This window comes from Nerophis lumbriciformis, linkage group LG30, assembly GCF_033978685.3.
Source record: "Nerophis lumbriciformis linkage group LG30, RoL_Nlum_v2.1, whole genome shotgun sequence".
Taxonomy (NCBI): domain Eukaryota; kingdom Metazoa; phylum Chordata; class Actinopteri; order Syngnathiformes; family Syngnathidae; genus Nerophis; species Nerophis lumbriciformis.
In genome coordinates, this window is record NC_084577.2 from 5,421,759 (window position 1) to 5,449,498 (window position 27,740).

Sequence of the window (27,740 nt, forward strand, 5' to 3'; positions counted from 1 at the left end):
TCTTACAGCGAGCAGGACAACACTTCCGCTTCCGTTGTTTCATTCGCTATCTGCGGTAAGTTTACGGCGCTGCAACCATGGAGGACTCGAAAAACAAAGAGAAGAAGCTGTCCGATAAAAACGAGGAGAATGAAAAGAACAAAGAAAAGGACTCCAAAACTTCTGGAAAGGATAAAGAAAAGAAAGAGGAGCAAGAATTGGTGAGTATTGTTGAATTATCGTCATGTAAAGCTGCCGGTGTTATTTTGCCTTAGTCACTGTCGTGTTGAGGCAGCGGGCCACAATGGTTGTCATTTTACATGCTTGTGTGATAAATGGACATCTGTCTGCTGAGAAGTTGTCAGACGTTATAGCAACGCTCGGGTAGTACAGTTTGGTCCGGACTCTATGGATGTTTACACATAAATGTCACTATTTTTGCTAACGTCTGCCCTAGCTCACTGGCTAGCTAAATGTAGCATGTTATGCTAACGGTCAACTTAGGTCGGCAGCATATTAATACTCATACATAATAATAATACATAGTACGTAATAAAATATTATACACAATACATTACAATCCAATTGCCATGCATAGGCTGTGTTGATCAAAACGTACTGACTGATCAGTGCATAGAAAACTATTTGGGTAGCCTTATAGTAATTGTAATAACCGCTATCATCACCCATGTTCAGGCATTTGTTTATTTATGGTATTTAAAAAAAATATTGTAAACTAGAGATGCGCGGTTTGCGGACACAACCGCGGAGTCCGCGGATTATCCGCGGATCGGGCGGATGAAATTAAAAAAACTAAGATTTTATCCGCTCGCGGGTCGGGTCGGGCGGATTAATTTATTTATTTTTTTTTTATTTTTTTTTGCGGGTGGCAGTTAAACCAATTCGGAAATATATATACATAGTTAAATGTTGTTACCCACATACGAAAAACGAGCAGGCACCTGCTGCATATGCCACAACAGAAGAAAAAAAAAGAAAAGAGATGGACACTTTTACGGAGCGGAGAAGGGACGCCTCGCCGGGGTCCGGGACCGAGGCCCCTTCCCCCGAGAGGGCCCCACCGGGAGCCGTAGCTGAGGCGATCCGCGAGAAGGGCCCGACGCACGTCCAGGGTCACTACCGCGCCCACCTCACCGACACCCCGCCTCGTCCGCTTTCGCCGCGGCCGGCGTCACGCGCAGCAGGTAAGCAGCTTACCTGCCCGCCACCCCCGTGGCCGGGGGCTCGTAACATGGGTCACTCCGCGCGCTCCGCCCGCGCAGCTTACCTGCTTGCCACCCCTGTTGCCGGGGGCGCGTAACAGGGGTCACTCCGCGCGTAGTGCGCTCATGAAAGGGGTGGGGCTCACCCTGGTTGATATAGAGAGCAGGACGGTGGCCATGGAAGTTGGAACCCGCTAAGGAGTGTGTAACAACCCACCTGCCGAATCAACTAGCCCTGAAAATGGATGGCGCTGGAGCGTGGGCCCATATCTGGCCGTCGCCGGCAGCGAGACGCGCTTGGAGGTGCGCTCAGCGCGGCTCCCATATGATTGCGCACTGGTGTGCGTCTGGGTCGTGACAGCGTGGCACGCGAATGTCTGTGCATTGGATCAGTCTCCTTTCTTTAACAGGCAAAAGCTTTATAACCTCACCATACCTGCCAACTTTTAAATCAGAAAAACCTAGTAGCCAGGGTCCAAGGGCCGCAGGCCCCGGTAGGTCCAGGACAAAGTCCTGGTGGAGGGTTCAGGGCTTCGCCCCCCGACGCAAAATGACTATTAGCATTCAGACAGGTTAAAATGTTGCTAAAACCATCACTTTTCTATCAGTCACAGTGACTTTTCAAAACAAAAATATTACAGCAAAAATCATATGGGTTGATTGACATGTTTATTCTGTAAGCTAACTTCAATAGTTTGAAATTATTTTGACAGTTAATGCCAGTTATCCTGTCAACCTTTCACAAGACTTCAATTTGTTAATTGAAAGTATAAATAGTATAAACACTTTTTACAGTATGTCGTGCTGTGAAATACAGCCGACAGGATTGCGCATGCATGGTGCAGGAGAACAAAGGACTTCTTTCATTTAAGGTTTGTGATAAACCATCAAACTCATTCGTTAAAAGGACTCTATAGTAATATAAAGCGAATTTTTCTGGACATTATCATGCAAGAAAAGTTTATTTTTGGGATCGCGATCACCGCGTAATGATTTTTAAAGGTTGCATTACATTATTAACTGTCCCATGTGATCAGCCAGTGCGATTGGAAGTCCATGCTCAATTATTGCCTCCGTAAATAAAACTTCGGCATTTATCACATCCAAAGAATCTGTTTGGGCGACGAAAAACGTTGAAAGTTTTCCACTTGTATCGCTAGCAACGGCATTAGACTTGTGGTTTTTTGTCCCAACGTGGTCTTTTACATCGCTAATTCCCCCGTGTCCGATCGAAAAATCTTGTCTGCACAAGGTGCAATTCGCGTAGTTTTCACCCTTTTTTTTTAATTTTTTTATTAATATTAGATATATAACAACGGGCGGATGGTGGGCGGGTGCAGTTCTGCTCAAACGTTACATCGGGTGGATGGCGGATGGTTGACGACTTTCTGACGCGGTTGCGGATGAAATAATTGCCTATCCGCGCATCTCTATTGTAAACATATTTGCAGTTGTTGGGGTGATACTATGCTGTGTGAGTTAATATATTATACAGAGTTAATATATTATACAGTTTATGTAATATGTGATGATTCGTTAAAAAAAATATGACTTCTTATTTCACCAATGATTTATTTTCCAGTCTGAAGAAGATAAGCAATTACAAGAGGATTTAGAAATGATGGTGGAGAGATTGAGCGTGAGTATCATGTAATTGTCTTCATACTTTGCATATATGTAGTAAATAAACTGACTGAGCCCTAAACCCACCTTTTTTTGCGCACATTTTTAGGAGAAAGACACAGCGCTGTATCGTCCTGCATTGGAAGAGCTACGCAGACTGATTCGCTCCTCGACCACTTCTATGACCTCAGTACCCAAACCGCTCAAATTTTTGCGCCCGCATTATGCCAAGCTCAAGGAGATCTATGAAGGCATGGTCGCAGGGGAAAATAAGGTATGGCTTTGTTTGTTATAATACAGTGGAAATTGAATGTATATATATTTTTAAAACTTATTTACCAATGTACTGATATAAGGCATAGTCACTAAAAATCCCACAATGGTGTCCGAACGCTGTGTGATGGCAGAACCAACTTGATCGACACAAACATATCAAACTCTCTTTCCCAACACAAAACGGCGATCAATTAGCCAGCACAAATTTGTTGGCACACTCTACTAAAAGGAGATTTGTTTCACCAAAGTACTCTTTCTAAAGCAGTGCTTCTCAGTTATTTCTCTTACTCCCCCACACCTTAGGAAGAAGAAAACATTTTTGATCTACCATGACTATAAATACCATTATTTTTCGATAAAATTGTTATAAGTTCACCTCTGCATAAAATTGTATCCTTATTAACATGAAATAAAACAGGTAAAGAAAATAGATAGAAATAAATATAGATCACTTACAACAAAGAATAACTTAATTAGCATTGTCTATTAGTCAGTAACAGAAAAGCTATAAAGTGCATCAATTTGCCTCAAATTAAAAATGTTTTTAATCTTTCTTAAACTATAAAAATATTTTGAGCGACTTGACTCATTGATACTGTACTAAAAATTTAAATACAATTAAACTCAATAAATTATCCGTTAGAGTGGCATCCTGAGCACATGCCCGAACCACCTCATCTGGCTCCTCTCGATGTGGAGGAGCAGCGGCTTTAGTCTGAGTTGCTCCCGGATGACAGAGCTTCTCACCCTATCTGTGAGGTAGAGAGACCCGGCGGAGGAAACTCATTTTGGCCGCTTGTACCTGTGATCTTGTCCTTTCGGTCATAACCCAAAGCTCATGACAATAGGTGAAGATGGGAACGTAGATCGACCGGTAAATTGAGAGCTTTGCCTTTCGGCTCAGCTCGTTCTTCACCACAACGGATCGATACAGCGTCCGCATTACTGAAGACACCGCACTGATCCGCCTGTCGATCTCACGATCCACTCTTCCCTCACTTGTGAACAAGACTCCTAGGTACTTGAACTCCTCCACTTGGGGCAAGATCTCATCCCCGACTTGGAGATGGCACAGGTGCTGATTCTCATCCCAGTCGTTTCACACTCGGCTGTGAACCGATCCAGTGAGAGCTGAAGATCCTGGCCAGTTGAAGCCATCAGGACCACATCATCTGCAAAAAGCAGAGACCTAATCCTGCGCCTAAAAATTCTGTCCATAAAAGTTATGAACAGAATCGGTGACAAAGGGCAGCCTTGGCGGAGTCCAACCCTCACTGGAAACGTGTCCGACTTACTGCCGGCAATGCGGGCCAAGCTCTGACACTGATCATACAGGGAGCGGACCGCCACAATCAGACAGTCTGATACCCCATACTCTTCGAGCACTCCCCACAGGACTTCCCGAGGGACACGGTCGAATGCCTTCTCCAAGTCCACAAAGCACACGTAGACTGGTTGGGCAAACTCCCATGCACCCTCAAGGACCCTGCTGAGAGTATAGAGATGGTCTACCGTTCCACGACCAGGACGAAAACCACACTGTTCCTCCTGGATCCGAGGTTCGACTATCCGGCGTAGCCTCCTCTCCAGTACACCTGGATAGACCTTACCGGGAAGGCCGAGGAGTGTGATCCCACGATAGTTGGAACACACCCTCCGGTCCCCTTTTTTAAAGAGAGGAACCACCACCCCGGTCTGCCAATCCAGAGGTACCGTCCCCGATGTCCACGCGATATTGCAGAGTCTTGTCAACCAAGACAGCCCCACAGCATCCAGAGCCTTAAGGAACTCCGGGCGGGTCTCATCCACCCCCGGGGCCTTGCCACCAAGGAGCTTTTTAACTATCTCAGCAACCTCAGCCCCAGAAATAGGAGAGCCCACCACAGATTCCCCAGGCACTGCTTCCTCATAGGAAGACGTGTTGGTGGGATTAAGGAGGTCTTCGAAGTATTCCCTTCACCGATCCACAACAGCCGCAGTAGAGGTCAGCAGCCCACCATCCTCACCATACACAGTGTTGACAGTGCACTGCTCCCCCCCTCCCCCCTGAGGTGGCGGATGGTGGTCCAGAATCGCTTCGAAGCCGTCCGGTATTCGTTTTCCATGACTTCCCCAAACTCCTCCCATGGCCGAGTTTTTGCTTCCGGGACCGCTGAAACCGCACTTCGCTGGGCCTGTCGGTACCTGTCCACTGCCTCTGGAGTCCCATGAGCCAATAGGACTCGATAGGGCTCTTTCTTTAGCTTGGCGGCATCCCTCACTGCTGGTGTCCACCAGCGGGTTCTAGGATTACCGCCACGACAGACACCAACCACCTTGCAGCCACAGCTCCAATCAGCCGCCTCGACAATAGAGACACAGAACATGGTCCACTCGGACTCAATATCCAATACCTCCCTCGTGACCTGTTCAAAGTTCTTCCGGAGGTGGGAATTGAAATTCTCTCTGACAGGAGACTCTGCTATACGTTCCCAGCAGACTCTCACAATGCGTTTGGGCCTGCCAGGTCTGTCCGGCATCCTCCCCCACCATCGGAGCCAGGTGGTGATCGGTAGAAAGCTCCGCCCCTCTCTTCACCCGAGTGTCCAAAACATGAGGCTGCAAATCCAATTACACAACTACAAAGTCAATCATGGAACTGCGGCCGAGGATGTGCTGGTGCCAAGTGCACATATGGACACCCTTATGTTTGAACATTGTGTTTGTTATGGACAATCCGTGACGAGTACAAAAGTCCAATAACAAAGCACCACTTGGGTTCAGATCCGGGCGGCCATTCTTCCTGATCACGCCTCTCCAGGTTTCACTGTTGTTGCCAACATGAGCGTTGAAGTCCCCCAGTAGAACAAGGGAATCACCCGAGGGAGCACTCTCCAGTACTCCCTCAAGGGAATCCAAAAAGAGTGGGTACTCTGAGCTGCTGTTTGGTGCGTTAGCACAAACAACAGTCAGGACCCGTCCCCCTACCCGAAGGCGGAGGGAAGCTACCCTCTTGTCTACTGGGTGAAAGTCCAACGTGCAGGCTTTGAGCCGGGGGACAACAAGAATTGCCACCCCAGCCGTCGCCTCTCATTGCTTGCAACGCCAGAGTGGAAGATAGTCCAGCCCCACTCGAGAGAACTGGTTTCAGAGCCCTTGCTGTGCGTCAAAGTAAATCCGACTATATCTAGCCGGAACTTCTCCACCTCGCGCACCAGCTCAGACTCCTTCCCTCCCAGCAATGTGACGTTCCACGTCCCAAGAGCTAGCTTATGTAGCCGAGGATCGGACCGCCAAGTGCCCTGTTTTTGGCTGCCGCCCAGCTCACACTGCACCCGACATCTATGGCCCCTCCTATGAGAGGTGAGCCCATTGGAGGAGGGACCCACGTTGCCTCTTCGGGCTTAGCCCGGCCGGGCCCCATGGGGACATACCCGGCCACCAGACGCTCGCAATCGTGCCCCACCTCCGGGCCTGGCTCCAGAGGGGATCCCCGGTGACTCGCGTCCGGATGAGGGAAATATAGGTCCTCGATTTGTACTTTTCATAAAGGTCTTTGAGCTGCTCTTTGTCTGATCCCTCACTCAGGACTTGTTTGTCTTGGGAGACCCTACCAGAGGGCATAGAAGCCCCCGGACAACATAGCTCCTAGGATCATTGGGACACGCAAACTCTTCTACCACGATAAGGTGGCAGCTCAGAAAGGAGTCAATAAATTATAGTACGGTATATTTAAATAGATCAGCAACATTAACTCGGAGTACAATATATAAAACACTTTAACATGCAAAACAAAAATTTGTAAGACAATTTGTGCTGATTTTTTTTTCTTTAATAAAAATGAGAATGTTAGGATTAATGTGCTACAATGAGAATGTTTTGTAGTACACAGCTTTTTGAAGAAAGGTTTTAAATAGGGATCCAATTATTATTATTATTAGCCAATTATCGGCGCTGATATTTAGCATTTTGACATATATCGGTATCGGCCTCTTTTCAATAGCTTTTATTTAAAATGAATATCGGATCCAAATATCTGTTATCAGCCTCCTTTGCTACTTATAATTGGTATCGGCCTTGAAAAACCATATCGGTCAATCTCTAGTTTGAAGCACGATATTGCATGACACCGCTAAAGCATGTTAAAGAACTGGCCTAAAGTATCATACCAACGAGAAAAATACTTAAATTGGGGCTTCTTCTGCAAAGCACTTAAGGGTTCACAACATACAGCTCGCTACAAACCAATATCACGCAACCTTCAGGATCTTTGTAAGAAATAACTGACACAATTGCCCAGGGAACTGCAAAAACTGCACACCAATTTTATTATCTCGTGGCCAAAAGTTTTGAACTGTAGATACATTGTACAAGGTACCATCAAGTTGCATAGTGATGACATAAACGTAAATGCAACATTATAAATAATGAATAGGTATTGTGATTAATCCATAGCCACCCTGTGGTTAATGTGATTTTTAAAATGTTAATTATTTGACAGCTCTAAAAATATCAAAATGCTTGTTTTTAAGCTTCTCACTCCTTTTCTGTTCGCAGCATTTTTGTAAGAAATAACTGACACAATTGCCCAGGGGATTGCAAAAACTGCACACCAATTTTATTATTTTGTGGCCAAAAGTTTTGAACTGTAGATACATTGTACGAGGTACCATCAAGTAGCATAGTGATGACATAAACGTAAATGCAACATGATAAATAATGAATAGGTATTGTGATTACCGGTAATCCATAGCCACCTTTTGGTTAATGTGATTTTTAAAATGTTAATTATTTGACAGCTCTAAAAATATCAAAAAGCTTCTTTTTAAGCTTCTCACTCATTTTCTGTTTGCAGCATTTTTGTGCCGATGTGGTGTCAGTGCTGGCCATGACCATGAGTGGCGAAAGGGAGTGTCTCAAGTATCGCCTGCTGGGCTCCCAGGAAGAGTTGGCTTCCTGGGGACACGAATATGTACGGTAAGTGATGTGGACAAAATATAGTCACTAGTGGAGTGGTGTAATGAAATGTGTTCATACGGTAGCGTCCCGACACACACACTGCTGCTTTTTAGAAGGTTTACTGAAAAACTGGGTCCAAATCTTTCCCACCAAAGGTTCGCATGCTAAAAATAATAAATTTGTTTATTTAAAGAAGCTAAACAATAATCCAATGTATATCGATTTATGTTGAGCTGTCTGATTAAACATCCACATCCTTGCTTTGTGTTATAGTTAACAGAGGTAAATTTGTGTTTTATAAAATAATACATGTCAGTTATATTTAGAGATGGGCGATATGGCTTAAAATCTATATCGTGATATATATTTCAGCCTCCTGCTATAACGATATATATCACAATATAGTGTTTCATATGTAAATAAATGATAAATGGGTTATACTTGTATAGCGCTTTTCTACCTTCAAGGTACTCAAAGCGCTTGGACAGTATTTCCACATTCACACACTGATGGCGGGAGCTGCCATGCATGGCGCTAACCAGCAGCCCAAGGACACAACGGACGTGACTAGGATGGTAGAAGGTGGGGATTGAACCCCAGTAACCAGCAACCCTCCGATTGCTGGCACGGCCACTCTACCAACTTCGCCACGCCGACAGACAAGACTTGCAAGACGTTGCTTGCATAATTTTTTTGTCAAGCACTTGCTGCAAGTGGCTCATTTTGCTTCATTTAGCACCAACATGATGCACCAATAGCTATTTATTTTTTGGTCTGGTTATGACACCATCCCTAGGAAAGAGGAGAGTGTTTTTGTACATTTCCTTCTGTGGTGGTTTTAGGCACCTGGCTGGGGAGGTGGCTAAAGAATGGCAGGAGGTAGAGGAGAATGATAAGACCCAGCAGGAGACGTTGCTGAAACTGGTGAAGGAGATAGTACCTTACAACATGGCGCACAATGCTGAGCACGAAGCTTGTGATCTGCTGATGGAAATTGAGAGGCTGGACATGCTAGAAGACTACATTGATGAGAATGCATATGGCAAAGTCTGTCTTTATCTCACCAGGTACGTGCGACCATTATATATGACGCAGTACAGCGCATCTAGAGTCCTGATTCCAATATTTGTTTGTTTCCCTGCTGTCTCAGCTGTGTGAGCTATGTTCCAGAGCCTGAAAATTCCGCACTGCTACGATGTGCCTTGAAGATCTTTAGAAAGTTCAATCGTTACCCAGAAGCTCTCAGGTTGGCCTTGATGCTCAATGATGTGGAGCTTGTTGAAAACATCTTCACATCCTGCAAAGACATGTGAGTATTGAAACGACGTGGTGCTGATATGGTAGGGGTGTAACGCAATAATCATGGTTTAGCTTGTAACTCGGCTTCAAGGTCTCTGTTTAGTTAGTTTTCGGTACAGTAAAGGAACAAAATGCCAAAACATTATTGCTTGTTTTCCGTCACGTGACTTCTTCCCGTAAGTGTAAAACAGTTGCGGTCAACCAAGCGGGGATTGATGTTGTGCAGCGCGCAAGCTCCGAGTACGCAAGGCGTCTAGATCTTCCTGCTAAAAGCAGATGCAAGAAATAACAACAACTACGCAATGGAATAGATCCCTATACAAAGATTTGTTGGGTGATATCAGGGATTATTCGTCGGTGGAGTTCCCAGATATGTTGAACTATCCTGTGCTTCAGACATCATTCTACACGACAAAACAGATGAACATTTGGAAACCTATGGAGGCCTACAACTTCTTTGTGTGTGGCTGGGTCAAGAATCTTGATATCAAGATTCTCCCGGATAATCCTGTATCGTTTTTGCTCGGGTAAGGTTGCATTTCATGATTCAACTTTGCGTCTTACGAGGACGGTCCAGGTAAACAATTTACGACGACCATCACTTTACAGCTGACAGCTGTGACTGCTTATCCATTTAACAAACTTAACAGTTACTGAATCATCTTATATTGGAATTTTCTCCTATTGTCATATGTACTCTTGACACTTTTGTGTACAAAATTAACAAGAAGGGAGACGTAGAAGTGCCTTTCCTGAGAAAGTTTCATTGACCTGCTCAGTGGCCTTGTGGTTAGAGTGTCCGCCCTGAGATCGGTAGGTCGTGAGTTCAAACCCCGGCCGAGTCATACCAAAGACTATAAAAATGGGACCCATTACCTCCCTGCTTGGCACTCAGCATCAAGGGTTGGAATTGGGGGTTAAATCCCCTAAATGATTCCTGAGCGCGGCCACCGCTGCTGCTCACTGCTCCTCTCACCTCCCAGGGAGTGGAACAAGGAGATGGGTCAAACACAGAGAGTAATTTCACCACACCTAGTGTGTGTGACTATCAGTGGTTGTTGCATTATTGTTGAATTTTCAGTATATCACTCATTGGCTGGAGTGCAGCATTAATATTTCAATGGTAATGCTGTTCCCATTCTCAACGAACAACAGCGACACACTGCTTTCCGTATTTCACTGGAAGGGTAAGTGTTTCCAAACAAGATTTTAACGTTGAAAGAGAGTTTCCAGGTTCTTTGTAGCTCTATCGCTAGCCAGGCAGTGGGCTGTTCTGCAATTGTTTGGGTACAAGTCGTTGACACAAGGCACACTTCCTGTCCGTCACTTTAATGTGTACTGATCGGTACGCCTCTTTCCGAACCAAAGGTTCCATACTGACAATGTCCGACACAAGTATGTGTATTGTTACACCCCTACTATACAGCACTGTTTCAAGAAATGTACCCTAATCATCTGGTTGATTCAATGTTAAAACACAATACACATTCAGAGATGTTTAATTTATTGAATAGTTTTTATCGTTCATATCAATTGCTAATTACCATACATTTGCCTTGTAGAGTTATTCAGAAGCAGATGTCCTTCATGCTTGGTCGACATGGCATGTTCTTGGAGCTTAATGAAGACGTAGAAGATTATGAAGACCTGACTGAGATCATGTCCAATGTGCAGCTCAATAGCAATTTCTTGGCCCTTGCCAGAGAGGTAGGAAAGTCAAGTGTGAAAAACAATACCATTGAAGGAAACAGTGTCCAGACATCATGGTACATGACAGTGGGTCCACGTTGACAATAAAGGGGACGCAACCATAAACATTTATGTTTTTGACATTCTTAAGCCATATTATATGCTTCTCCTCTATCTGCTGTACTGTATTTCATATTTGAAAGCTGGTATCTTTTGTACAGCAGTCATGTTGCACTGATTATTATATGCATACATTATCTTAATGTAATAATAACTCCAATGGTGCAATTACTTTTTCAGTAATGACAAACATTTAAGTAATAAAAAAAGGTTTTCATATGTTTTTTATCGTGACATTGCACTGTATACTGTGATGTACATCTGAAAAGTATTCACAGTGCTTCACTTTTTCCACATTTTGTAATGTTACAGCCTTATTTCAAAACAGAATAGATACATTTTTGTCCTCAATATTCTACAGACAATTCCCCATAAAGACAGTAGAAAAACGTTGTTTTTTTAAATGTTTTTGGTAAATGTATTAAAACTATAAAACCACATGTACATTACAGTATTTGCTCAATGCTTTATTGATGCACTTTTGGCAGCAATTACAGCCTCAAGTCTTTTTGAACATGATGCCACAAGCTTGGCACCTATCTTTGGGTGGTTTCGCCCATTCCTCTTTGCACCACCTCTCAAGCGCCATCAGGTCGGATTGCAAGCGTTTGTTTTCATCCAGGATGTCTCTTTACATTGCCGCATTCATGTTAGTCTGGTCAGGGAGGTGACCAAGAACCCAACGGTCACTCTGTCAGAGCTGCGGCATGTCTTTGTGGAGAGAGGAAAACCTTCCAGAAGGACTGCCTTCTTTGCAGCAATCCACCAATCAGGCCTCTATTCTTTGCAGCAATCCACCAATCAGGCCTCTATGGTAGAGTGGCCAAACAGTTTTCCAACATGCACGTGAAAGACACTCAGACCATGAGAAAAAAATTCTCTAATCTGCAGTCTGATGAGACAAAGATTAAACTATTTGGCGTGAATGCCAGGCATCATGTTTGGAGGAAACCAGGCACCGCTCATCACCAGGCCAATACCATCCCTACAGTGAAGCATGATGGTGGCAGCATCATGCTGTGGGGATGTTTTTAGACACATGGCTGTGACAGATTTTTGTTTTGTTTTTATCAAGCATGTATAGTTACTCAAAGTAATTGTAATTAATCTTTGATTTACTATTCCTATCATCCACAGCTAGATATTATGGAACCTAAAGTCCCAGATGACATCTACAAAACACACCTGGAAAATAATAGTAAGTTTGTGTGAAAAGGGCGTGTGTGTGGGCATGCATGTGAAAAGGGTAGTCTGAGCTTTAGCTTAATCATAATGACATACAGAATTTAAGTGTAGAGATCCAATTTTACATTTGCTTTTGTGTGTTCTAGGGTTTGGAGGTAGTGGCTCTCAGGTGGACTCGGCCCGCATGAACCTTGCCTCTTCCTTTGTGAATGGTTTTGTGAATGCAGCATTTGGACAGGACAAGCTGCTGACAGACGATGGCAACAAATGGTTGTACAAGAACAAGGACCATGGTACATCACCCAAAATGATACCATGTTTTGTTGCAGCAACAATGTGTACTTGATCCTTTAGTTATTTTCACCTCCTAGTTTTTTTGACCATTCCTGTGTACCTTATTTGATATAAAAACCTTTTAGGAATGCTGAGTGCTGCAGCTTCTCTAGGGATGATCTTACTGTGGGATGTGGATGGAGGCCTGACCCAAATTGATAAATATCTTTACTCATCGGAGGACTACATAAAGGTACGGTAGGCCTTTTTTTGACACATCAACTTTTACATTTGAACCTACTGCTATACGGAAAAAGTTAAGTTTAAAAGGGGTAAACAATACATAATAGTGGCATGCATTTAGGTCAGTGTAACCTGTCGATCTTGTACAACTCAAGTTCTGGTCCACCATGTTTTTTTTTACCAAAAAGGTCCCGCGAATGTCGATATTGGTGTCCATGGTGAACCGCTTTTGTCGACGTACAATATTGAGAGCCAAAGCGATCATTAGGTACAAAACATAAAAATGTGCGCACAGTGATTTCTTCTTCAGTGCAAAGTAAGCTTCAAAATAAAAGCATGGCTGTATACCCTGGATTTCACCACAACCAACAACAATTGTTCCCAACATTTTTTTAGATTGTCATCCACTTGGAGAATGATTTGCACTGTTACTGTATATACCTCTGCGTGCCAGGGGCCCCGCAGAGACAAAGATAGGGTAGACTACAAATTGACCAATGTGTTTTTTCAGGGCAGATACTGATTATTAGTAGTCAAGGTGGCCGATATTTGTAGTCAATATTCATTTGCAGTAAAAAGTTATCTATACGTTAATAGTATACGCCAGTAAACAGATGGACAAGGCTTTAAGTTGTTTTTTTAACATTACTTTAGTAGCGACATAATGTTTAATGCACCACTAATGTGGTTAAATTAACACCAACAACATCAGGAGATTTCACAATCACCTTTCTTACGTCACATGTCTAATTCTTTGGGTCAGAGGAGCATCAACATTTGCATTTCAAAATAAGAATGCTGCCTCTTTTTCTTTAGCTATATATCAAGTTTCCTATTTGTCAATATATTTATACAAAGTTGGAAAAATGGAGGGAATTCGTGTCAAAAAACCCTTATTTTTCAGCTATCCCCTTTGTCTCTAAGACAACCCAGTGAATGTGCAAGCAATAGTTTTTGGTTATGTCGACAACCAGTCCGAGGGGCGTCAAGTGAAGCAGGGTCCACTGTAATATCTGTTTTCTAATAGATGTGAAGTAAGATCTGAGATGAATTTGCTTCTTTTACACACTTTTCTGTAATCTGTGTCTGCAGTCTGGTGCTCTCCTGGCCTGTGGCATTGTAAACTCGGGCGTGAGAAATGAATGTGACCCAGCCCTTGCCCTGCTCTCAGACTATGTCCTCCACAACAGCAATATCATGAGGATAGGGGCCATTTTTGGGTGAGAACGAATATTCTTGTTCAACTCTTGAACACAAATTTGTACATCTGAATTGCTGACCGCCATCTTCTTTTTGCAGACTTGGCTTGGCTTATGCCGGCTCTAATAGGGAAGACGTCCTGTCTCTGCTACTGCCTGTCATGGGAGACTCTAAATCCAGCATGGAGGTGTGTTTGAATTGGCATGGTTGGTTTTATGTGCTGCTCTTTGTACAATTGTGTTTCTATCCAGGTGGTTGGAGTGACGGCATTAGCATGCGGCATGATCGCTGTGGGGTCTTGTAATGGTGATGTGACCTCCACCATCGTGCAGACAATCATGGAGAAGAACGAACAGGAGCTAAAAGACACATACGCCCGTTGGCTCCCTCTCGGCTTGGGGCTTAATCACCTAGGTAAGAAACAATCTATTGTTCTTTAAAATTATAATTACTTAGAAGTTTTGTGTTATTTGACTCAAACATGCTGATTTTTGGGGCGTACAGAAACCCGAAAAATGCTCTTCATCTGCCGCGACTTTTAACATGCAGGTTGTCTACGGCCAATGCTAACCTCTTCAATACCTGTGTTGACTCACAACGGCAATTTTTCTTTAAGTTGGTGGTTTTAAACAAGCAGTCCTCCCATCGATTAAAAAAAATACAGTATTAGTCTATACTGTTAACAAAACAAATACAGATTTTTAGTCCAAAGAACTCCGGTAAGGTCACGTAATTAGGTTGTGACCCTAAATCATAACAGCTGCAATTGAATTCATGGGGGCTGAGCAAAGTGCATGAGAAGCCAGGTGCTCCACTGTGTCTGTATTGAAGAGTCCCCTCTATTTCCACTAACACATTTTTAAATTTTGCAACCAATAGGTAAAGGAGAGGCCATTGAGACCACTCTTGCAGCTCTCCAGGTGGTACCTGAACCTTTCCGCAGCTTTGCCAACACATTAGTCGATATCTGTGCTTACGCAGGTCAGTCCGCCAGTGCTGATGATGATTTAAATTTTGACTTGTACCGTACATCTTTGCTGAGCGAATTTCCTTGTATTGCATCATATGTCCCAGGTTCTGGCAATGTGCTGAAGGTACAGCAGCTTCTCCACATTTGCAGTGAGCATTATGAGAACAAGGAGAAGGAAAAAGAAGAGGACAAGGACAAGAAAGATAAAAAGGACAAGGACAAAAAAGACACAGCTGACATGGGCTCCCATCAGGTAAATATATTAACATGTTTTCACTTTTGTTAGCTGCATTATATGCTATGTCATTAATGGTTATGTTGTTATTCCTTTTAGGGGGTAGCTGTTCTTGGTATTGCTCTCATTGCAATGGGAGAGGAGATTGGTTCTGAAATGGCGCTGCGGACATTTGGACATCTTGTGAGTAGCAAGTAACTAAAGCAGGGGTGTCAAGCTCTTTTTTATTGAAGGCCATATCACAATTATGGTTGTCCTCAGTCAGTATGCTTACATGCACTAAATTAGTCTGATTTTTAAAATAGTTCAGCTCAAAATAAAATTTCTTAAACACATGGAAACATTTTAATCTGATCTTGTTTGGCTTTTGAAAAATCTGATTACATGCCAAGATTATGCAATTGGAAACCATTTTTTTCTGGCATGAAGGCGCTATTAGTCCACCAACCCCTTTGAGGACAAACATTCCTCTCTTTACTACATTATTCTCAAGTGAAGAACAACAAGCCGGTGGGTGGGTGGGAACTGTTACCAACAAGCATACCAAGTAAAGATATAGAAGCTGAAGTAAGTCAATATTGTTAAATATATGATATAAAAACATACCTGTTTAATAAGTGTCAGGACTTTAAGTACCGGTATGTGATATGTTGGCAGGACATCTTGGCCTGAGGAGAAGTTGGTGGAGAAAAACCTCTGAAGAGCCGTATTTTGACAGTATACACAATGGATTATCAAGGCATTCAATCATTTCAAACTGGACTGTTTGGTTTGTCTTAGACATTTCGCCTCTCTTCCAAGTAGGCTTCATGAGTTCATGCTCATAGACTAAGATTGGTCAGATCTAGTCTAGAGGCTGGTGCCAGAAGGTCACATTTTCATACTTCAACATCAGGAGGGTGTACCTGGGCAAGGATGTTTCTGTCCTACCGTAGTGAAAAAAACATTCTTGCCCAGGCACACCCTCCTGGTGTTGGAGTATAAATATTTGGGGTTTTGACACCAGCCGCTAGACTAGATCTGACCAATCTAAGTCTGAGTATGAACTGATGAAGCCTGCTTGGAAGAGACGTCTTCTAATTATATGTATGTTTCGTTAAGTAGACAACAATAATTAATAGCAGTAGATAACAGGACTTCTAGACAACATTGATCTCATTCGTTCAGTCTTTCACAACAAAATCGTTGTTCATACTTCGTGATGTAGGAACTAAATATACAACAATTGAGAAATCATTGACTTGTAAATCAGCAATTTAAAAAAATTTGCTGCGTAGTTTATATTAACAGTGTATAGTCCTATCAAACAGTATATAGTCTAACAGTTCACCAAAATAAGTCTTTTGTATGTCTCTGATGATCATAATAACCACAAGTGTCATTTAAATGCATTAAAAAATTAGCAACAACAAATTAATTTGTGACATGCACAAATGTTTTGGAAGTGTGATGTGAATTATATTTATATAGCGCTTTATCTCTCGAGACTCATAAACGCTTTACAGAGTGAACCCATTATTTGCATCTTATAAGCTACATTTAAACCAGTGTGTGTGGCATTCGGAGCAAGTGGGCAAAGTTTTTTTGCCCAAGGACACAACGGCAGTGACTAGGATGACGGAAGCTGGAATCGAACCTGGAACCCTTACATTGCTGACATGGCCGCTCTATCAACTGGGCCATGCCAAATGTGATAAAATAGTGCAATTTTTGACAATTTTACATAATGCTTCGTCGACAATTCTTTCATATACGTGATATACGAGGGTTACATATGACTTCTCAACCGTTTTTCTTCTTTGCTGCTTACTTCACACGATGGTCAAGCAGCTTGAGAGTAGCATTATAACAAGTGAGAGTGAGTGTAGAGTTTTAGCAGAAAATGCCGTATTGCTGTACTGTTTTTGAGTGTTCCAGTCGTTCAAATAGAGAGATAGGAAAGAGCTTTCATAGAGTTCCGAAAAAAGTGGTTCATAAAGATAATAAAGTCAGAGAAAAGAGAGTGCGTTGAAAAAAATGGCTCTTAAAAGTATGCCTTTAATCATCTTATGGAATACAATCGGACCGCCTGTGTCTGTGTCTGAAGGTGGGTAAAAAATCTTGCAGTGGTCACTTTGTAAAATGTTTGTTTGAACATTTGATTTGTTGGAGAAACTTTCTGTGATGCAATCTAGTTTATTCTCTATTATGTTACTGTTTGATAGCAGCACTAAACGTAAAGGAAGGACAATACATTGCATTAGTTTGTGTTGTTTTGTGGTTTCTATGCCAAAATATAACTACAAAGACCTGGTTGTGCAAATAAACTAACGCCATGTAAAGTCCTTGTAATAAATATTGTATAATTTTTCAATTCTTTGTACACTTTGTACATCTTTAAATGGTGCTCTTTTTTTGCTAATTTTTGCATGTTCAATTGCTGAGAATCCAGGAGCTTCGAAGGGCCCTGGTGTCCCCTGGCAGGCGACCTGCTGCCCTCACACCCCGGCCTATTTTCAGTCTTTTTCATTAAGTTCAAATCACATGCATGATAGTGAAACCCAATATCTAAGTTACATTTAAACCGGTGTGGGTGGCACTGGGAGAAGGTGGGTAAAAAATCTTGCCCAAGGACACAACGGCAGTGACTAGGATGGCGGAAGCGGGGATCAAATCTGGAACCCTCAAGTTGCTGGCACGGTCGCCCTATCAACCGAGCCATGCCGTAGATTACGCGCAATTTGAACGAGGACTCTTTTGACGAGATATAGACAAGTTTAGCTTCGCCAATGGCGGCAGCGTACTCACACCTCCGGTCCATTGGACGTGCTCATATTTGTACATATTTTGTTTGAGGTAGTGCGCCTTTGTCTTGGTATGGTCCCTTGATTTTTGTTTTGTTTTGTACGATCCATTTTAATTCGGTTTGTTGCTCTAACTTAGTGGTCCCCAACCTTTTTGTGGCTGCGGACCGCTTGAAAATTTGTCCCACGGACCGGGGGAAGGGTGGGTGTGGTATTTTATTTTAAATTTTTTGTCATAAAAAAATGTCAATCATGTGTGCTTACGGACTGTATCCCTGCAGACTGTATTGATCTATATTGATATATAATGTAGGAACCAGAAATATTAATAACAGAAATAAACAACCCTTTTGTGCGAATGAGTGTGAATGAGTGTAAATGGGGGAGAGAGGTTTTTTGGTCTGGTGCACTAATTTTAAGTGTATCTTGTGTCTTTTATGTTGATTTAAGAAAAAGAAAAAACTTTTTTATTTAAGAAAAATGTTTGTACCAATCGATCCACGGACCGGTGGTTGGGGACCACTGCTCTAACTCACATTACCATGGGTACAGTACACCCATGTAAACAAAAGCTTTACCCAACAAAAATGGCAACCGCGGCCCCACAATGCATTGCGAAAATCATGTGCTCTTTTGAGCCCTATATTCCCACATAGTTTATCAATTTGAAATGACCTTAACCAACCCTTAATGTACAAGAGGGGAGGCACACAGCGTATGGCCAACAGTCCCATTAAAGGTATACCTTGGAAACTTAGACTTCACGTGACGATGTGAAAATGGAAGAAACCAAATTATTTAAGGCTAATTTAGTGCACGGTAATATACTGTCAATTTGTAACACCTTGTAAAGAAATCTGCATAGGCAACTGTCTTGAGTGAAGGTAAAAAGCAGATATTTAAGTATTTGGTTTTTAATACCAAAAAAAATGCTTGGAACATCTTGTTGATCAGACAACAATAAAGTGTACACCATATGCAATAGTCAAGTGAAGTGTATTTATATAGCGCTTTTCTCTGGAGACTCACAGTGCTTTACATAGTGAAACCCATTACATACATATTTTAAACTACATTCATACCAGTGTGGGTGGCACTGGGAGAAGGTGGGTAAAGTGTCTTGCCAAACAACACAACAGCAGTGACTAGGATGGCGGAAGCAGGACTCGAACCTGGAATCCTCAAGTTTCTGCCACGTCTGCTCTACTAACCGAACCACGCGGAGCCAATTGCATTCAGTACATTTTTCTGTCAAATTTGAAAGAAACAATTTTTCCACCTGTCATTTTGATCTAAACCCTGCAATTTTGTGTCACAGCTGCGCTATGGTGAGCCCACTCTGAGGCGAGCAGTGCCTCTTGCTCTGGCTCTCATCTCTGTCTCCAACCCCCGTCTGAACATCTTGGACACCCTAAGCAAGTTTTCCCATGATGCTGACCCCGAAGTTTCACACAACTCTATCTTTGCTATGGGCATGGTGGGAAGTGGTGAGTCTGTACAGTACTACACATTTACCCACTAAATATACAGACCTTTATGCTGGCAAAGCCCCGTTATTGCAAACAATGTTCAACAGTAGGGATGATGTTCGAAAACCGGTTCTCCCGATGCTTCGATAAGAAAAGAACCGATTCCATGGATTCGAATCCTTTTTTGAGAACCGGTTTCCGTTATCGAAGCCACTATACCGTATTTTCGCGACCATAGGGCACACCGTGTTAAAAGGTGCCGTGTCAGTTACGGGTGCTATTTCTGTATTTAACGCATAAATAAGGCGCAGCGTATTTTTGGGAGCAAGCATGGTTTAACATACGCTTGCTTAAAACATACGCTAGCATGCATGGACGCTCTTTTAAAAAGGCAGCAGGAGCAAAGCTGAGTTCGGTTGTACTTTATTGAAGTATTTATCAATGTACTCACATCATTGTTTGATCAATCCTCATCCACAAATCCATCAAAGTCCTCGTCTTCTGTGTCCGAAATGAACAGTTGGGCAAGTTCTCCATCAAACACGCCAGATTCCCGCTCGTGATTTTCAAAGTCAGTCTCGTTGTCCATTAGCATAGCAAGGTAGCACAACAGTAAAAGCCGACTTTTCTTGCCCCGTTGTGCGTATCGATTCTCTACCGTGCTGGTCCCCTTCTTCTCCACAGTCTGCTTCACCAGGATGTCGTAAGTGAGCGGCACCTCGTCCATGTTGGTGATGTGTTTGTCTGCATTTTTTTAATTTACAACGCACATAGCAGCACTATATGCTCACTGGGGGTGTTGCTTTAGCGTCCTCTCTCACCTGAAACCTTCACCCTTTAATGTCAGCATGCTGTCCTCAGTCACGTCCGCTTTTCCTCCATATAAACAGCGTGCCGGCCCAGTCACATAACATCTACGGCTTTTGGAACTCAGTGCACACACAACAACTGCACTATCTGGATTCGATAAGAGATTCGATAAGGAATCGGTTCAATAAGAGGATTCGAGAATGGCATCGACATCGATAATTTCTTAACGAACATCATCCCTATTCAACTATCTATCTGTAGTATCCCACTATTGAATACACTTTATTTTAGAGTAGAGCTACCACAGTAAATGTGGGTGCACAACACAGGCCTCAGTTTGATTTTAAACTCCATGTTCATTTATACAATTATTTAAATTAATTAGTTTTTAATATTAATTATTAGCCATTAGTGTTTATAGTTTATTTTTAATAATTACCCACCTTTCCAACAACTTTTACAGAAACTTTAAGGATTTATGTGTGTTTTTGTATTTCCACCGCCCCTCAAAGTTTTACGGTAATTAAACTCTGTCTTGGTTCAACTAGTTCGAAAAAAAAGACAAAGTTCCAGTCTTAATGTTGCACAATGCATGTTTTGGCCTCTTTACATTAATAATGTTACAGTATGTAACAAACTTAATAGAGAATAGTTTATGTATTTACCTTCATTCTGACTGTGGCACATATTCTTTGAGAAGGTCATACCACTTCTTGGTACAGCGGTGGACCTGCTGAGTCTTCACCTTTTTATAATCGTGCTTAAGTTTCTTTTTAGTTTTTCACAAATGTATTTCTGAATGATAGATCCATGTCCCTCCTCAAAGTTCGCTGACTATCTTCCTGTAAATAAGGTCAAAAGTGTGGGTCTTACACAGTCATACACATTTATCTGTATATTACATTTCTTGCCAAGTGCGTACTTACTGTACCAGAACTATTCAACTCCCTTTTTAATTAAAACAGATAAAAGCCAACTTATATGTTAAACAGATCAGTTCATCAAATTATCATTATGATCAACGGCGGAAATCCAACATGACTCCAAATAGCTTTGAATTAACAATAAAAAGTATGCAATGATGGTTATTTTTCAACAAATATTGTCACTGCTTGCTCTATAAGACTTAATTTCCTCTGATCTCACGAATGCCGTCTGTGCTGGGGTGTCCGATACAACTTTTTCAAATTCGATATGACGCTAAAAGGCCAACCATCCACATCTTGAACGAGAGGTGGGATTCTTTGGGCACCTCACGATTCGATTACGATTTGATTAAAACGGTTTTTGATGCATTTTTAAATTATGTATTTTGATGCAGTATTAAATGTCTTTTAATTTCACTAAATAAAGGTTTATCACTTGCAAATTTAAAAAACAGTGCTTTTGTAATAACAAACAGTTAAATAATTCCCATCCCATTTAATAAATTAAGGGAAACATGTGCAAAACTGCAACACAAGTGCCCTATAATAAAGGAGCTTATTGGATATCTCGGTGAGGTGGCTCGCTGCAGTCAACCAAATTTTAGAACTGTCTGCATTACTTTATTTCGTTTTCGTTTCGTTATAGTTCGTATTAAATCATTTTTGACCTGTTGTGGTATGACTGCTGTCGTTCTGTTGTATTGTCTTGTTGTAATTGTTATTGTAACTTTGTTTGTGTCGCCCTCTTTGTCAGGTCGCTCTTGAAAAAGAGATTTTAATCTCAATGAGTCTTTACCTGGTTAAATACATTAAATTGAATTTACAATAAATAAATAGATTATTATCGATTTTATAATCTTCCATGTCGGAATTGCGATGCATCTAAAAATTGATTATTTCCCCCACCTCCATCTTGTACCATTTTGTTTTTTTTGTTCTATTTTTCAAAAGATTACAAAATGAAGCTTGTAAAAATGCAACAGCCACACAAGCTGGCCTGTTCAAACATGAGTGAAGTGAAGTGAAGTGAAGTGAATTATATTTATATAGCGCTTTTCTCTAGTGACTCAAAGCGCTTTACATAGTGAAAACCCAATATCTAAGTTACATTTAAACCAGTGTGGGTGGCACTGGGAGCAGGTGGGTAAAGTGTCTTGCCCAAGGACACAACGGCAGTAACTTGGATGGCGGAAGCGGGGATCGAACCTGCAACCCTCAGGTTGATGGCACGGACACTCTACCAACCGAGCTATACCGCCCCAACAGAAGTGAACAGAGACTCTGCCAAGTGTTTCACCAATGGAGAAGGGGCTATTATCGAAATGAAAGCAATGTTTACTTAACATTTAAAGGGGAATTATAAGGATTTATCTACATTTGCCACACTCCGTCATAGTCTAGATAATATGTATTGAATATGTTGTCTGTCTGTGTTGGCCCTGCGATGAGGTGGCGACTTGTCCAGTGTGTACCCCGCCTTCCGCCCGAATGCAGCTGAGATAGGCTCCAGCACCCCCCCGCTACCCCAAAAGGGACAAGTGGTAGAAAATGGATGGATGGATGTGTTGGTATAGATTTTTGAGTTTGTCTGCAAACCGTTGCAAATGAAGCCCTCCACAGCCGACCCTCTCCAAAAGTATCCATTTGTCTTTTTAACTCCATTTAACTGTTAAATATATTGTCTATTTTATATAAATCGGTTTAATCTCCAGTGTGAATACATATTGGTGTTCAGTAATACGAATTTGACATGATTTTTTTCCCTCCCAGGAACAAATAATGCCCGCCTAGCCGCAATGTTGCGGCAGCTGGCACAGTACCACGCCAAAGACCCCAACAATCTCTTTATGGTCAGACTGGCTCAGGTGTGTGACACTGACTGGAAGAAGCTCATGTTTAAGGGGACCAAGTGTTGACTTTGTGCTGTCCCTACAGGGTCTGACTCACCTGGGAAAAGGCACACTAACACTCTGTCCCTACCATAGTGATAGGCAGCTGATGAGTCAGGTGGCCGTGGCGGGGCTGCTCACTGTGCTCGTCTCCTTCCTTGATGTCAAAAACAGTTAGTTCTTGCTGTCTTTGCTTTCTACATATATGACTTTGTTTGCATTTAAGTTTTGTCTGTGTCTCGCCTGTGTCACTTGCAGTAATACTGGGGAAGTCCCACTACATTCTTTACGGCCTGGTAGCAGCCATGCAGCCTCGTATGCTCGTCACCTTCGACGAGGAACTTCGACCATTGCCCGTTTCTGTCAGAGTTGGACAGGTAAATATTCTATGACTAATGTTAAGAACAGCTCTAGAAATTGCCATTGTTAAATAATTAATTTAGCCGAGAGCTGTGATTCTCAACCACTGTGCTGTTAATTATCCAACTTTACTAAATTGGTCCGAAAATTATTATTTACTCAGAACAAAATATGCCAGTATGGCAGGCCGATTAATAAGGGTTTCTTTCAATGAAACTGATGGTGGCAGTGCGCCACAGCAAGATAAATGCTGCCAACCCTTAAAAATGTGTTGTTGTTTATTTAAACGTAAAAACTAATTAAAGTAATATAATGTATTGTAGCCTCCAGAAAAAGTCACTTAAAGTCTGATGCGCTTTTTAAAATTGTTATTGCCAATTTTATGCTGACAACCAGCCCAAATTCCAGCACATATTTTGTCCCTTGCACACACGTCAGTCTTTGTGCTTCACTCCCAGACATACAATACTTTGTCATTGTCCGCTGGACCCCTTTCAGGCATGGACAGTATGTTCAAAGTCATGGGAACAATAAACATCAATCATAAACAAACATCAACTTTAACACCAATGTGTGTGTGCGTGTGTGTGCGTGTGTGTGCGTGTGTGTGTGCGTGTGTGTGCGTGCGCGCAAAACCAGTGAAGTTGGCACGTTGTGTCAGTCGTAAATAAAAACGGAGTACAATGATTTGCAAATCCTTTTCAACTTATATTCAATTGAATAGACTGCAAAGACAATATATTATGTTCGAACTGAGAAACTTAATTTTTTTTTGCAAATAATCATTAACTTAGAATTTAATGGCATCAAACATTGCAAAAAAGTTGGCACAGGGGCATTTTTACCACTGGGTTTTATGACCCTAACCCAACACTCAGTAAACGTTTGGGAACTGAGGAGACCAATTTTTTAAGCTTTTCAGGTGGAATTTATTCCCATTCTTGCTTGATGTACAGCTTAAGTCGTTCAACAGTCCGGGGTCTCAGTTATGGTATTTTAGGCTTCATATTGCGCCACACATTTTCAATGGGAGACAGGTCTGGACTACAGGCAGGCCAGTCTAGTACCCGCACTCTTTTACTATGAAGCCATGCTGTTGTAACAGGAGACTTGGCATTCTCTTGCGGAAATAAGCACGGGCGTCCATGATAACGTTGCTTGGATGGCAACATATGTTGCTCCAAAACCTGTATGTACCTTTCAGCATTGATGGTGCCTTCACAGATGTGTACCGGTAAGTTACCCATGAACTTTGTGCCTATAACAATCCGGATAATTATTTTCTTCTTTGTTCCGGAGGACATGACATCCACAGTTTCCAAAAACAATTTAAAATGTGGACTCATCAGACCACAGAGCACTTTTCCACTTTGCATCAGTCCATCTTAGATGAGCTTTGGCCCAGCGAAGCCGGCTGCGTTTCTGGGTGTTGTTGATAAATGGCTTTGGCTTTGCATAGTAGAGTTTTAACTTGCACTTACAGATGTAGTGACAAACTGTAGTTACTTACAGTGGTTTTCTGAAGTGTTCCTGAGCCCATGTGGTGATATCCTTTACACACTGATGTTGCTTTTTGCTACAGTAACGCCTGAGGGATCGAAGGTCCGTAATATCATCACTTACGTGCAGTGATTCCTCCAGATTCTCTGAACCTTTTAAAGATATTACAGACCGTAGATGGTGAAATCCATAAATTCCTTGCAATAGCTCGTTGAGAAATGTTGTTCTTAAACTGTTCAACAATTTCCTCAGGCATTTGTTCACAAAGTGGTGACCCTCGCTCCATCCTTGTTTGTGAATGACTGAGCATTTCATGTAAGCTGCTTTTATACCCAATCATGGCACCCACCTGTTCCTAATTAGCCTGTTCACTTGTGGTATGTTCCAAATAAGTGTTTGATGAGCATTCCTCAACTTTCTCAGTCTTTTTTGCCACTTGTGCCAGCTTTTTTGAAACATGTTGCAGGCATCAAATTCCAAATGACCTATTATTTGCAAAAAATAACCTTTTTCCAGTTCGAACATTAAGTATCTTGTCTTTGCAGTCTATTCAATTGAATATAGGTTGAAAGGATTTGCAAATCATTGTATTCTGTTTTTATTTACGATTTACACAACGTGCCAATTTCACTGGTTTTGGGTTTTGTATATATACGTGTGTATACATGTATATGTATATGTATATGTGTGTATCTGTACAAAACCAGTGAGGTTGGCATGTTGTGTAATTCTGGAGGAGACCCTGCTAATATATCTGAGCTATACCCGCAGACAGTGATCTACAAAATCTGCGATAATAAAAAGACAGTGGCAGCTTTTGAGGAGAAAAGGCTGGGGCACCAAGTGTGACGTCAGGTTCCCTGCTGTTTTCGCTGTTTGTGGCGGATGTTGGGCGAAGAGTCTCCAAACACGAGTACAGTCTATAATAACAGAAAAATATGATGGATTTGTTGCTAGTCATTTTTAATGAAGAACAAGTAAATAAAAGGATTGGAGAAAGAAGAAACTTGATCAATCTCAACAAAGTACCGGTACATTGTACATTGATTTTTTATCGGTTATTGGAGAAATTCTTTATTTTTGTATTTATCGTGTGACGTCATCGGTCCGATGATTATCGAGCAACCCTACTCTTAAAGGGAAATTGGTTGAAGCAGAGGAACATTGACTGTTTGCATGATATCTCCACAGGCAGTTGATGTTGTGGGCCAAGCAGGCAAACCAAAGGCCATCACAGGTTTCCAGACTCACACCACACCAGTGTTGCTGGCCCACGGAGAGAGAGCTGAGTTGGCTACAGAGGAGTATTTACCTGTCACCCCCATCCTGGAGGGCTTTGTGATCCTTCGCAAGAACCCCAACTACGAAACATAGACTGCCTTAAAATCCTGCGGTTCTCCTTAGATATTCAAGGGTGGCGCTCGGTGGCTCTTTGCTATCTTTATATCTTATTGTTGTGTTCGATTGTTGTAAAGAAAAATGGTGGGATGCCTCAGGCCTACTCCAACTGCCCATGAAAATGGATGCCTCGGGGTCTGACTAGTTGGACTTCTGTGAAATAGAATATGTTCACTGGTACCTTCAGTCAACATACATTTTTCTTGAGCTTCGATTTTGATCCACACTTGCCCTCGACCAGCAGTTGGCCGTAGTTCATATGTAACATCCATTCCTCAGTGGAACTGCTTGTCTTGTAAGTGCTACAGATGTTACCCCCAAACCATGGCTATAATTTGTAATGAGATCATTAAAAATAAAAAAGCAGGTGGTCTTTTGTTACAGTACTATTAAAACGATTTATCTAAAATAAACTTGGATCCACATTGTAAAATGAACATTGTACTTGATGCTTATCATTTTTCATTCATTTTCGACTACTGCTTTTACAATAGTTCACATTCACACATTCACAAATACAAACAATGCGTGTTAATTTTCAACTGGATGGAAACCCACACACTGAGGGCTGAGTTGAGATTCCAAATATATACACTACACAGTATGTGCAACTATAAGCAGTAAAACACGATATAGAGTGGTGAAATTGGAGATGATGTGTGAAAGCAACATTTTTGGAATGGCGCAAATATGATGGCGCATGAAATGTAAACATTGTATATGAATTGTGCACAAATGACAATACATGACATGCAAACATGCGTGTGGATACTGTACGTGACATGCTAACATCGAGTGGCACAAATATGAGAGGGGCTGCATGACATGTAAACAATTATATGGATCAGTGCAGATATGATACATGACATGTAAACATGAATATGGGGTGGTACAAATATGCATGATGCTGTACATCAGTGGTTCTTAACCTGGGTTCGATCGAACCCTAGGGGTTCGGCAGAGGTCAAAACACACCCGACTCATCATGTAAATACAAACTTCTCCCTATCGGCAACAGCTGACTGATTTGCAGGTGTGTAATTTGTTGTGAGTTTATGCACTGTGTTGGTTTTGTTGTTTGAACAAGGTGATGTTCATGCACGGTTCATTTTATGCACCAGTAAAAAAAAACATGGTAACACTTTAGTATGGGGAACATATTCACCATTAATTAGTTGCTTATTAACATGCAAATTAGTAACATATTGGCTCTTAACTAGTCATTATTAAGTACTTATTAATGCCTTATTCGGCATGGCCTTATTATAACCCTAACCCTCTAACCCTGACCCTAACCCTAACCCTAACCAAATAACTCTAAATTAAGTCTTTATTACTTAGAATATGTTCCC

At 41.9% G+C, this 27,740-nt stretch overlaps 1 protein-coding gene across 1 annotated transcript; it reads left to right on the forward strand.

The window, feature by feature from the left end:
• Positions 1-14: 14 nt before the first annotated feature.
• psmd2 (proteasome 26S subunit ubiquitin receptor, non-ATPase 2) lies at positions 15-26,825 on the forward strand. Its single transcript, XM_061925419.1, has 21 exons — positions 15-200; positions 2,785-2,841; positions 2,935-3,099; positions 7,936-8,057; positions 8,882-9,106; positions 9,190-9,348; positions 10,901-11,045; positions 12,285-12,345; positions 12,479-12,625; positions 12,752-12,858; positions 13,941-14,068; positions 14,148-14,235; positions 14,300-14,462; positions 14,928-15,029; positions 15,123-15,271; positions 15,353-15,436; positions 19,355-19,523; positions 23,012-23,106; positions 23,177-23,303; positions 23,389-23,507; positions 26,182-26,825. The coding sequence occupies exons 1-21, from the start codon at positions 78-80 to the stop codon at positions 26,362-26,364; spliced, it is 2,718 nt and encodes a 905-aa protein (XP_061781403.1). The 5' UTR covers positions 15-77; the 3' UTR covers positions 26,365-26,825.
• Positions 26,826-27,740: the final 915 nt, after the last annotated feature.